The sequence below is a fragment of the Cydia splendana genome, chromosome 18, assembly GCF_910591565.1.
Source record: "Cydia splendana chromosome 18, ilCydSple1.2, whole genome shotgun sequence".
Taxonomy (NCBI): domain Eukaryota; kingdom Metazoa; phylum Arthropoda; class Insecta; order Lepidoptera; family Tortricidae; genus Cydia; species Cydia splendana.
The window spans coordinates 13,148,661-13,161,506 of record NC_085977.1 but is presented as its reverse complement, the minus strand read 5'-3'; the positions used below and the strand labels follow the sequence as shown (position 1 = coordinate 13,161,506).

Below are 12,846 nucleotides of genomic sequence, written 5' to 3'. Positions count from 1 at the left end.
ATGTCACAAATGTCGCTTGCGGAATTCTTAAGCCTTTTATTGCTAGCTACCTCAGTCAAATGCTTGAAGCTAGAGAATTTATTGCCAATTGTTAGCCAAGTCATAAACTTAGCAGAATTCAGAAGTATTAGAAACGCCATTTCGTGCTACAAAAGCGGAATTCTAGTGAAATACCTCCAAAGTGTTTTCTGCTTTTCCGAACATCTCTATGAAGTATGTATTTTATTTCAGTCCAATAAGGTCAAATTTCAAATAAGTTCTTGTGTTAGAGTTGATTCCAGTAACCTAGGCTCACCCGATTTTTATTTTATGGTTACTCATTCAAGTACAAGTTAGTCTGCTAAGATAAACCTCGATGGCAATATACTACTTTTGTGAAACGTAGAGAATATAAGGCTCATTCCAGTCTTTAACATGTTTTCCCTCAGTCGACTGCTCGGCCGAACAGACTCGATGCGCGTCGCTGCAGTGCGAGTTATCAATCCAAAGAACACGATTAACGAACGGCTGCGAGCGCTGCGACTGTGTCAGACCTGAACCCAACTGCCAACCTTTCGTGGACGAGTGCAACGCGCTCAAGTGCAACTATGGACCGATCACTAGGACCACTGACGCCGATGGATGCGAGAGGTAACTCTTACACCACTCTTTTCATCCTTTGATAGCATGTGTAAGGACGGACCCTAACTGCCAACTTTGTACATGTATGGAAAAGCGTTGAAAAATTGTGACGTTATCTATGAAAAGGGACCTTATTGTCGATGGCGCTTACGCCATTATTAACGATGCTCCGATATAAATACATGGCCGCGCGACGCTGTGCGGCGTAAGCGCCATCGACAATAAGGTCCCTTTTTATAGATAATGCCCCAATTACATTTTTGTAAGGAGAACGGCATTTCCATTTCTTCATTTTTTTATTATAAGAATTGCCGAAACCTTTTCCAACATTCTGGAGACGTTCCGCAACTAGCGAAGTGGTCAGTAATGCAGCAAATTTACGGTTGTTGTTTGTTTTAGGTGTACCTGCATAGCTCACCCATGTGAAGGCAAGCAATGCCCCGAGGGTCAACGCTGCACGGTAACCGCCTCCTACGACGGCCCAACCGGCAGTACCCAGTACACCGGCGATTGCGCGATAGGTTTGTACCACCCATATATTAATGTTAATCATCTCTTGAGAATCGAAAATGTCTGTCATAATGTCATCATAAATAAATACCTAGTAATAGTGTTCTTCCCGGTGATCGTCACTAAATATTTATTTAGTGACACTGAATCAAGGCAGGGGTCGAGCTACCAATGAATACCTACTGAAGACTTTTAATTTCCACTTCTCGCTCTTTCTGTCCACTCATTTAATTTGCCTTAACTTTATTGAGTGATGAAAAAAACTGACTGAATGACTTTTCTGACCAATTCTGTCACCACCATACAGGCCTAGCCTAGTGTGGGACCCACTGACCTAGTTATGTAATTTTAACTTCTTTCTTTTAATCATTACTGTATTTTTTTGCGAGAATATACCTACTAATTCCGTTCCCACCCATAAGGTCCATAAGTTCACTATTGTTTTCAACAGTGGACAAGCCCGGCACGTGCCCCGCGGAGCAGAGCTCCTCCGGCTCGTGCCACGTGGAGTGCAACGACGACGCGGACTGCCGCGGCGTGCAGAAGTGCTGCAGCAGCGGCTGCAGCAGGCTCTGCCGCGCGCCCGCCGCGCCAGAGAACGCAGTCCAGATGCCCCGTGAGTATATGTTTACTAGTGCCACGTGGAGTGCAACGACGACGCGGACTGCCGCGGCGTGCAGAAGTGCTGCAGCAGCGGCTGCAGCAGGCTCTGCCGCGCGCCCGCCGCGCCAGAGAACGCAGTCCAGATGCCCCGTGAGTATATGTTTACTAGTGCCACGTGGAGTGCAACGACGACGCGGACTGCCGCGGCGTGCAGACGTGCTGCATGCCCCGTAAGTATTATGTTTACGAGTGCCCTACTAGAACCCTCTGAGTACTTCCTTTTACATACTCAATCTGATGTGAGCGTGATCGGGAGTGAGGTTATCTCGGGTTAAATTTTGGTTAAAATGATTTGCAGATCTATTGCTGAGCAACTCATTTTTTATTTCATTAATGTATTATTTCATCTTCACGAATTTTACTCGTAGCTTCTAAATCTCAATTAATTCAAATAAAATTTACAGTTCAGATTCCCAGAGTTCCAAATAGAAGTAGGTATAGTTTCCAAATAGCCTCACCAAACGGTATCTTATTTTATAACATGTGGTCCTGTTTCAGGAGAACCACAAGCGCCAGCACCTAACACTGACACGGAGCACGAAGTGAGCTCATCCGAGGGCGGTACGGCGACACTTAGGTGCCTGTTCCACAGCAACCCGCCACCGAAGATCACGTGGAGGAAGGGAGAGATCACGGTACGTTCACGTCTTGCTTACTTGTACTATTAGAATAATCCCCTACTTGTTCAATAGTTAACCGTACTGTTGTGTCTGTCTGGTCGTCCGTCCTGGTCGGCTGTCTGTCGTGAACTGGTCTGGTTTTGTCTTCTGGCTGTCATGTCTAATTTTGAATTTAAATGTCTGTAGTTCCAAATATGTATGTCAGTCAGCCAGTCAGTCGGTCCGTGTCAGGTCGCCACGGAGGTCGGAAGCCACGACATCCCCACATGTATTGGGAGTCTGCCAATACTCGAAGGCTGAGGGCTTCCTACCGCCGTGGCTTGGTCGAGTCGGGCCGTGTCAGGCTAGGGCAGACCACGTTCTAGATACGTTCACGAAAGACAGCCGACCTGGACGGACGACCAGACAGACACAGACACAACACGTACGTAAAGTGTACGCAGTACCAAAATGAGAATTCCCCGGTCGATCACACTAAAAAACGTGTTTATTATAGATAAGGTGCCGAGAGCAGCGTATTGCGTGTAAATAATGAACAACGAGTCATTAACACCAATTATTTAACATTTTAATCTTTTCGTCGGAACAGTATGTACAAGTTTTATTCAAGTTGAAACGTAATGTATTGGAATACCTACAAGGAAATAGTAGATTGTTAACCAAGGGTTGAAAGGCACCCATTTCTGTCGAGGTAGTTTACCCAATAGTCCGAGACGGAAATGGTGCCTTTCACCCGAGTTAAACACTCTACTTTTCATATCGAATGCGAGGAAACCAAACAAGACAAGGCAATTTCGCAAAATCAGTAATTGAAGTACCCAATAGACCTACGGCCATGATTTTTTTCCATAGGACTTACTTGCAATCGGAGACTTTACATGTGTGAAGATTAATAACCCCTAGCGAAAATCATTTAGATTGCAATATTTACGAAAACACACATTTTTTTAACAAACTGCAGTATTTTTAAAGTGTATTGTTCATTATTGTATGAAAATCAGCGGGATTGCCCCTTACTTTTTAATTTTATACTTTGTCGTTCTAATGCCGCAACAGACTACCCGGCTGCACCGCGACCTTGGTGCGCCGCACCACGTAATAACATAATAAAAGTATTTTAAATATTGAATAACAATTTAATTAATAATACTTATAAGAATATTTTATCTTGTATTTTATTTTATTTTCATGAATATATAGTGCTAAATAACCTTAAAAACCAATTTAATATCGTACAAACGTTTAACTGTGGCTGTATAAGATTCTGCCTTTGCTCATTTACGCAAGTGCAAAGCCCCCTCCACACTCGTGCGCAAATCGCGGCGCGAAGCCGCGAACGCGAGTGTGGCGTCGATTTTCGCAGACAGCGAAATCGAGTCCACATTCACGTTCGCGGCTTGGCCCGCGATTCACGCGCATAGTCTGGAGGGGGCTTAAGGTTTAAAAAAATATTTTTGGTGTATTCCTTTTGGTTCCCGCCTTATGAAATCGAGTAAATAGAATTCAACGAAAGAAATTAAGAATAATTTGTTTTTAACAATTTACTTACATCATTTTTTATAAAAAAAGGATCAACGTGGGATTAGAAAAATTAAACAATTACCAGTTGTTCCAGGCGAGGAAATAAAGACACTATTTTTCCATTTTGTTTCCACCCAGTTGTTCGTGGGACGGGGACGCAGAGGAGTAGAGTACACCACTTTTCTGCGCTAGAGCATAAACGTACCACTTTCTGCGCACCTTTTAGAACAACAACGACCCACTTTCAGAGCATGAGATATGAAAATATTGTTTCTGAAAACGCACAATCTACTTACTTACTGTTCACACAATTGTTGCTAAGGACTTAGTTTACGCGAGTGAAGCAATTTATTGGTTTCAACACTTTCTTTTAAAACGTCGGTGGCAAAAAAGCCTACGACCGAATGGTAAGCGGGAACTCCTGCAATTTCAAAATTGTTACCGACTTTTAGAAATCTGTACACTCTTTAAAACATGATCGCTTTCCCATAGATCGATGGCACTCAAGGCCGCTACCGACTAACATCCGACGGCGCGCTTCAAATCGTGTCGCTATACCGCGACGACTCAGGCGTATACATATGTGTGGCCGAGAACGAACTAGGATCCTCGCAGCAGGAGATTGAACTACGTGTTGACGGTAAGTTAGGGATAGTACTGGCCCCTGGGTCTCCCTCGTGGTCTAGTGGATCTGGAGGTACTCTAATAGAGATAGCTCTAATAAAATTCATGTCCCAAAACAAAAAGGTACGATGACGAGAAACAGTTTCTCAATAAAAGATTGACTGGTTTAACTCTCCAAATACTTCAATACTATGTTGGAAAAGGAGGACAAGGTGGCGATCTTAATTAATAAGTTAATAGACCATTGCTAAGTAAGTAGTATGTAGTGAAAGGTTGAGTAAATCCCATTGATTTCAAGACTTACAACTCTTACAAGACTTTACCTAACTACCTCTAGCATTCAGCTTGATGACTTGACGATTTCCTAACGATTTAACTTTTTAATTCTTATTTAATATTCAAGGAACTAAGTATTAGAATCACCTAATTTCTCTATTGGAATGGCATGCCCTTTTTCTCTAGTAGTTAGAACTTCAATTACAGTTTTTATTAGATTCTAATAATTTATCTTTTTCTTGCTTGACGGCTGATTGATAAAGAATGTCTGCATGTTGATTCAGAAAAACTACATAAGTATAACAAGTATCACAACGGAGAGTAAATACACAACTCATTAGTAACGTGACAAAAGTTGATTAACTATTTAGTTCTTTTTTTTGTCACCTGCCGAAACGGGGTTCGCGATCACTAAAATACTAATTATAGTACGAGTAGGTGTATTATCTGCGACCACAATATCTGTTGTTATAGACATAATATTAATTTAAGACTTTTAGGTCGGTACGTATATTGGCACACGTTCTTCATTCAAAAGATAAGTCTCATGACAGCACCGCCGCTGTTCTCATGAGAAAGACAATGGCACCTTCATTATTTAAAACGAATGATCAATTTATCGATTGTTGGCAAAATGACAAATTTTAAAATTTTGCTGCCTTATTATTCAGCCAGTCTTGACGTGCGGATTAAAGTTAAAAGTAGGTACTTAAGACCAGTCTAAAGTTCTAAACATCCTTCATTGACGTGTGCGGGCGTTGTGCTAATGACTGGGTTATCAGCCCAGATGCTCGGATAAAGAGATCGTTGTGAACTAGTAAACAAATTAGCCGGTGACCTTTAACACTGTCGATAGTTCCAGCCATTCGCTAAATGCGTCTAACGATATAACCCTAATAGCATTTTCTTGTAGGGATTTTGTTGGGCCTTTGTTTACGTATTAGTTGGGCAACCGTTATATTTGGCCGTACGATTTGCTGGAGGGCCCTCGACAAAGGCCCTCCCGAAGATTCCCAACAGAGGGCCATAAGAGTAATTTTTTCGTTGGGCCTATTTAAATAAATCATACAATTATTCAACGGTGGTGGTTTTGGTTGGGCCGTGGTTGGGCCTATACATATTTGTTTGATGGTTGGTTAATTGTTACATTTGGCCGTACGATTTGCTGGAGGGCCCTCGACAAAGGCCCTCCCGAAGATTCCCAACAGAGGGCCATTAGAGTAATTTTTTCGTTGGGCCTATTTAAATAAATCATACAATTATTCAACGGTGGTGGTTTTGGTTGGGCCGTGGTTGGGCCTATACACATTTGTTTGATGGTTGGTTAATTGTTACATTTGGCCGTATGGCTTGCTGTAGGGCCAACTTCAAAAAAATAAAAAAGGGCAATTTTTTCGTTGTGCTTCTGTTTGCAAATTCAACAATTACCCACCGGCAAGTCAGGTAGGTCGGTAGGTAGTCGTGCACCAGGTTGAAGGCCCAACACAGCTTGTCCCACAAAGGGCCAACATTGTAACTTTAACGTTGGGCCTTGTGTAGGATTCTTACAATACTACCGTAGGTAAATAGTTGCGTAATTTATAGTGTGCCTACAGTCTAATTATGTAATGGGCTTTTGTTTACGAATCCTACAGTTACCCTACGTTAAGTAAGTGGTTGTGGAATACGACGTTGGGCCTTTGCTGATAAATATTACAATTACACTACGGTAGGCATTGGTTGTATCCACATGAAGGCCCTAGGCTCGGCAGCAGTTGTTGTTAATCTTCTCTGTATCGTTCCAATTTTAGTATATGCACTGCCGAAGCAAGTACACTTACTATACACTCTAATTTGTATATATACTAACCGCACTTCGAAACTTCGTAAGCGAGATTTATGTTTTTTGAGATTTAAATGTTTTTTGGAGCGGTGGTGGCCGAGTGGATATGACGTCCGACTTTCAATCCGGAGGTCGCGGGTTCAAATCCTGGCTCGTACCAATGAGTTTTTCGGAACTTATGTACGAAATATCATTTGATGTTTACCACTAGCTTTTCGGTGAAGGAAAACATCGTGAGGAAACCTGCATACATCTGCGAAGAAATTCAAAGGTGTATGTGAAGTCCCCAATCCGCATTGGGCTAGCGTGGGGACTATAGCCCAAGCCCTCTCGCGCATGAGAGGAGGCCTGTGCCCAGCAGTGGGACGTATATAGGCTGAAATGATGATGATGATGATGATGAGATTTAAATTGAGAAAATGTTGGTAATATACAATTTTTTAAATTTATGTATAAATTTTATAGTTATAGCTATTAGATTTATAAGTTACTTTAAAAAAATATTATGATTATATCCGGAATAATGGAGAAAATAACTATAACTTCGATGTTTGGAGACAGTAACGCCATCTAGTGACGCCACAAGCAAACTCAACTGGTATTGTTGGGCATCAGTACCACAGCCAATGTTGGTAAATGCGATATTTGTGCTCACTGGGCCAACGAATGTTATCGTTGTTTAGCCACTGGTACCAAAATACACAAAGGCCCATTGTTAGGCGTCAGTGCCACAGCCAATGTTGGTAAATACGATATTTGTCATCATTGGGCCATCGGATGATATCTTTGACTAGCCAACGTTACCAAAATACACAAAGGCCCATTGTTGGGCATCCGTGCCACAGCCAATGTTGGTAAATGCGGTATTCGTCATCATTGGGCCAACGAATGTTATCGTTGTTTAGCGAACGGTAGCAAAATACACAAAGGCCCATTGTTAGGCCTCAATGCTACAGCCAATGTTGGTAAATGCGATATTTGTCGTCATTGGGCCATCGTATGATATCGTTGATTAGCCAACGTTACCAAAATAAACAAAGGCCCATTGTTGGGCATCAGTGCCACAGTCTGTGTTGGTAAATGCGATATTTGTCATCATTGGGCCATCGGATGATATCGTTGATTAGCCAACGTTACCAAAATACACAAAGGCCCATTGTTGGGCATCAATGCTACAGTCAATGTTGGTAAATGCGATATTTGTCGTCATTGGGCCATCGGATGATATCGTTGATTAGCCAACGTTACCAAAATAAACAAAGGCCCGTTGTTGGGCATCAATGCTACAGCCAATGTTGGTAAATGTGATATTTGTCGTCATTGGGCCATCGGATGATATCGTTGATTAGCCAACGTTACCAAAATAAACAAAGGCCCATTGTTGGGCATCAGTGCCACAGCCAATGTTGGTAAATGCGGTATTCGTCACCATTGGGCCAATGAATGTTGTCGTTGTTTAGCGAACGGTAGCAAAATACACAAAGGCCCATTGTTAGGCCACAATGCTACAGCCAATGTTGGTAAATGCGATATTTGTCGTCATTGGGCCATCGGATGATATCGTCGATTAGCCAACGTTACCAAAATAAACAAAGGCCCATTGTTGGGTATCAGTGCCACAGCCAATGTTGGTAAATGCGATATTTGTCATCATTGGGCCATCGGATGATTTCCTTGACTAGCCAACGTTACCATAATACACAAAGGCCCATTGTTGGGCATCCGTGCCACAGCCAATGTTGGTAAATGCGGTATTCGTCACCATTGGGCCAATGAATGTTATCGTTGTTTAACGAACGGTAGCAAAATACACAAAGGCCCATTGTTGGGCATCACTGCCACTGCCAATGTTGGTAAATGCGATATATGTCATCATTGGGCCAACGAATATTATCGTTGTTTAGCCAACGGTACCAAAATACACAAAGGCCCATTGTTGGGCATCTGTGCCACAGCGAATGTTGGTAAATGCGATGTTGGGCCAATACAAAATTAATGTTGGCTACGGAACGAACCTCATCCCAACGTTTTCCCTACCGTTGGCATCGTGGGCCCCAACGAAAATGCTACTAGGGATATTGTTTTCCACGTGTAGAAATACTAGCTCCTTGTGGAATTTTAAGTATTTGTAATCGGTTCGGAGAAATGCGGTTGTTATTTTCGAGAGCTATTTGCGAATAAAAAAATATAGGAAGGTAGGTGTACCAACGTAGGTACTTAAAAAGTTTATCATTCGCGTAGTTGACCGGCAGCCGAGTAACCTTTCGCAGTCAACAGTCGTTTATCTAAACGCGATTAGCGATATATGCGACTTCCGAGTTCCCCTATCGTCCAGTATAGACGCAGTCTCAATACAGTCGACTGGCCAGGCCTGGCTTGTACTCACACGTCTCGCAAAGATGGTCGCGCGTGGTTGTTTCCTGTTGTTCGTGGTGAGCGCCTTGGCGCACCCCTACCAAGGTTCACGTTTGAAGACATTCTTTATCGATCCTTCCACTGGTTTTGGACGTTCCCAGCTTGTTTATAAAATCATTCAAATTCCATTTAATCACAAGGGTTCATTTCGTCATTGACCTAATAGAGGTATGTTCTTGCAATTTGTGTTGTGTTTTTTAATTCACATCATTTATCAACGACAGATAACCTCTTCTTTGAATATATATTTTTCCTCAAACAAATACGAATGTTTTTAAAGTACATAAAATTTCTGGGAATGTCCAAACCAACATTATCATAACAGTGTGTTTTGTCTTACATTTTCTGTAGTTTAGTTTAATAATCACACTAACCGTTGAACTTTTGAATGTTGGAACGATGCAAGCCATGAACGCTCGCATTCTATAGTAAGATTAACAGGTCGGCATACTTCAAGCATTCTCAAGTTCAAGTAGAGTAGAAGCTAACAAATGGTGGTGGATAGGTCCCGTGGAAGCGCCCGCCGGGATCGTTGGCGAGTCCGAATCGGATGTGATCGGGGATATCGGACATAGGCTCCGTATCCGCTGCCTCGCGTACGGATACCCGACGCCGTCCATAGCGTGGTACCACCGCCCGACGGCCACTATGGTTCCATACGACAGCGCGAAGTACGAAGCTAGAGGGAACGAGCTGCTGATCAAGTCGCTCGGTATCGACACGCTGGGAGAGTACACGTGCCAGGTGTTCAACGGGCTCGGGAAGGCGGTGTCGTGGACGGTGACGGTGCGCGCGGACCGCGCGGACGCGAGCTGGCCGGACAGCCCGTACCTGGTGCAGCGCGGCGGCGCACGCCCGCCCCCGCCGCCGCCGCCGGCCCCGCGCACCGAGCCCCCCGCCCCTCCGCAAGGAGAGAGATCCCCGATCATTGAGATCCCGCCCGTACCTCCGCAGTACACCGGTAAGAATAGGGAATACGTGTGGCGCAGTTTTTAAACAATATTTCATAAAGTGAATAATAAAGTAAAATGGGCAAAATTGAAAGGAGAAAGGTTCTGAGTAAATATTCGTATCCACTCAGATTTTTCCATGAGTTTAGCGAGACAGAATAATATGTTCTTCCTGTTGTGTCACAGAGGATTTTTTGTAAATAAAAATTCATTAGAAAAAGCCCTAATCGTATTAAAAACTGTGCTACATAAAGTGCATTGCTTTGATAACTCGTAGTTTGATTTCTAGTAGTGTTGCACGCTGCATGATCTGTTCTCGCACATCCTTCTCTACTTATTAATGTTACACAAACATCATAAACACACCCCAATACGTCTTTCCTCTTGTTACTGTGTATGGCGACATCTTCTAAAAGAGTTTTGACACTCTATATGTGATACGTTTGTAAAATGTATCTAGGTAAGAAAAAAATACAGCTCGGATGATGCACAATTTGTAACTACGTGTTGTATTACATATATGTACGTATATACTTTATTATAATAATTATGTATGTTGCAGATACACCAAAGAAAAGAGCCTTTATGCTTCTTGAAGAGTATGATAATCGTTGACCCACCTCTTAACCTGTCTGTTAAGCAAGCTTACTACAATTTGGCCTGCTTTTTGTTAAAGATCTATGCATAGATTAGGCAAGCCGGTGCTAATAGAGTTCCATGTAAACTAGACTACTGTAATACATATCAATCAATCAAGTAAAGTAATCAAGTAGTCAATTAATGTAAAAAATGTTCTATAATATATAAGATTTATTATTTATTTACTTATATGTTATTTACATATTATAATCTGACTATGATATTGTACCGAAATATGGGTTCGGATATAGACTTATACCTATATCGTATCGACAGTCTGTATCGAATAGACAGTGACGGCTATCGTAAGGACAGTCTGTATTGAATATAGACAGTGACGGCTAAATATATCGGAACACATCCTTATTTCTATAGTAACAAAGGTGTGTTACGATATATTTGGCTACTTACTCCGTCACTATCTATTTAATGCTGATTGTACACAACATTCACTAACCGTCCAAGTGTTATAATAAATGGCGTTGCGCAGTGCCGGTGCGAACATCGCTCCGCGCGCCGCAGACGGCGCTAGCTACGGGAGGGCGGCTTGAGCTGTCCTGCGAGGTGGACGGCCACCCCGAGCCCCGCGTCTACTGGACCAAGGACAACGTGCAGCTCGCCGAGAGCGACAGGATCTACATCACACGTGAGTATATTTTCAAGGATAGAAAGAAAATGGTGCCCAAGCAAATTCTCCTTTACCTATGTAATTAGAAATTCTGCGGCACCTATTCACTCAATGCCGATGTTTCACTAAAGTTCAGTGTAGGATGTATTTTTTAAAAACAATATGACTTATTTCCCTTTATTACGCGTCATGTGTATGTCGCGCTTTAGGCATACATATGTCCGTAAAGGTATTCATGAGCAACAGACATGATGATTTTTTAGTATTTATGATTTTTATTATTGTATATATATGTTAGTTTGTAAGGTATGTATCTATGGGCCTTAGTAGCCTGAAAATAAATGTTTAGATCATGTTTAGATTTATTTGATTAAAGTAGGTACATTAAATAAAACGTTTTACATTTTCATGTTACAGCGGCCCGTCTTAGCGTAAGCCGATTGGTTGAAGAGGACGCCGGTGTGTACGGATGCCACGCCGACAACGGACACAGCAGCCACCACTCCGTGGTGCAGATCAGCGTGCAGAGTGAGTAACCATTCGTAACCCTTATTGCAAAGTAATAAAGTTCACCGATAGTCAGTTAAGAGTGTTGCTGTACAGTGAGCTGCGAAAATACATTGAGAAATGATGAATGAATTAATTGATAAAGTCGCCATGCACTTTAACGGCTGATGGTAAATGTACCTAAATGGCGTATTGAATCCTGCATATGGATAGTTGTCAATCAAGGGCCTTAACAATTCTGGATTTAGCTTATTGGTAGACGCTGTGGACCGATATATCTTGGTATTAATAACTACAATCCAAGCCTCCCTAATACTAAATCAGGCCAACTTTATTCGGTTAGGACCAAGGCGTTTAAGACCAGTGATAGCTGAGATTGCAGCTAATATTTTATTTATTTATCTTGCAGAACTGTACATCCCCGAGCTGTGCAAGGATAACCAGTACTTTGCCGACTGCAAGCTAATTGTGAGAAGCAAGCTATGCCGCCACGAATACTACTCGAAGTAAGTATATACTCAGTTAACAGTCTAACACAGAGGGCAGGGGAAATTAATCTTGATTTTAACTAGTTTTTTTTTGTACGAGTCCACCATAAGGTACCATGGTATACAGCATATTTGGTTCGTAATTTTTTTACAAATGATTTTTATACATTTGATTTTGCACCATGGTATAAAAATTATCAAGTCAATATTGTATACGTCATGAAGCTTAATAATCTTTAATAGAAAAAAACCGACTTCTCAAAATAGTTTGAAATGCCATATACCTTATTGGCTGGTATCTGATCACCAGATACAGTAATCCACTTCGTCACCTTTTTCTGGTAGCATATTTCGTTTCTGTAAGGGTCGCAGTTCTAACCTAACCTAACCTTAGGTACCCACTTTTCTAGTAGCATTTCATTTCTCTAAGGGTCGCAGTTCTATCCTAACCTAAACCACAAAATCGAAATCGCCAAACTATGCGTCGTTGAAGAGTTCTATTCTGATCATCATCAGCATTTCCACTTCATCAAATGCGACAGTTTTTAATAAAAATGCTTGA

General features: G+C 42.0%; 1 protein-coding gene across 1 annotated transcript in view; it reads left to right on the top strand.

The window, feature by feature from the left end:
- Window positions 1-12,846, top strand: part of LOC134799147 (papilin) — a 167,248-nt gene that overhangs the window by 151,663 nt on the left and 2,739 nt on the right. The window contains exons 54-62 of the mRNA XM_063771554.1: window positions 429-630; window positions 1,021-1,142; window positions 1,583-1,765; window positions 2,296-2,429; window positions 4,428-4,575; window positions 9,578-10,033; window positions 11,152-11,307; window positions 11,707-11,817; window positions 12,206-12,302. Coding sequence (XP_063627624.1) covers window positions 429-630; window positions 1,021-1,142; window positions 1,583-1,765; window positions 2,296-2,429; window positions 4,428-4,575; window positions 9,578-10,033; window positions 11,152-11,307; window positions 11,707-11,817; window positions 12,206-12,302 — 1,609 coding nt within the window. The remainder of the gene's footprint in view (window positions 1-428; window positions 631-1,020; window positions 1,143-1,582; window positions 1,766-2,295; window positions 2,430-4,427; window positions 4,576-9,577; window positions 10,034-11,151; window positions 11,308-11,706; window positions 11,818-12,205; window positions 12,303-12,846) is intronic.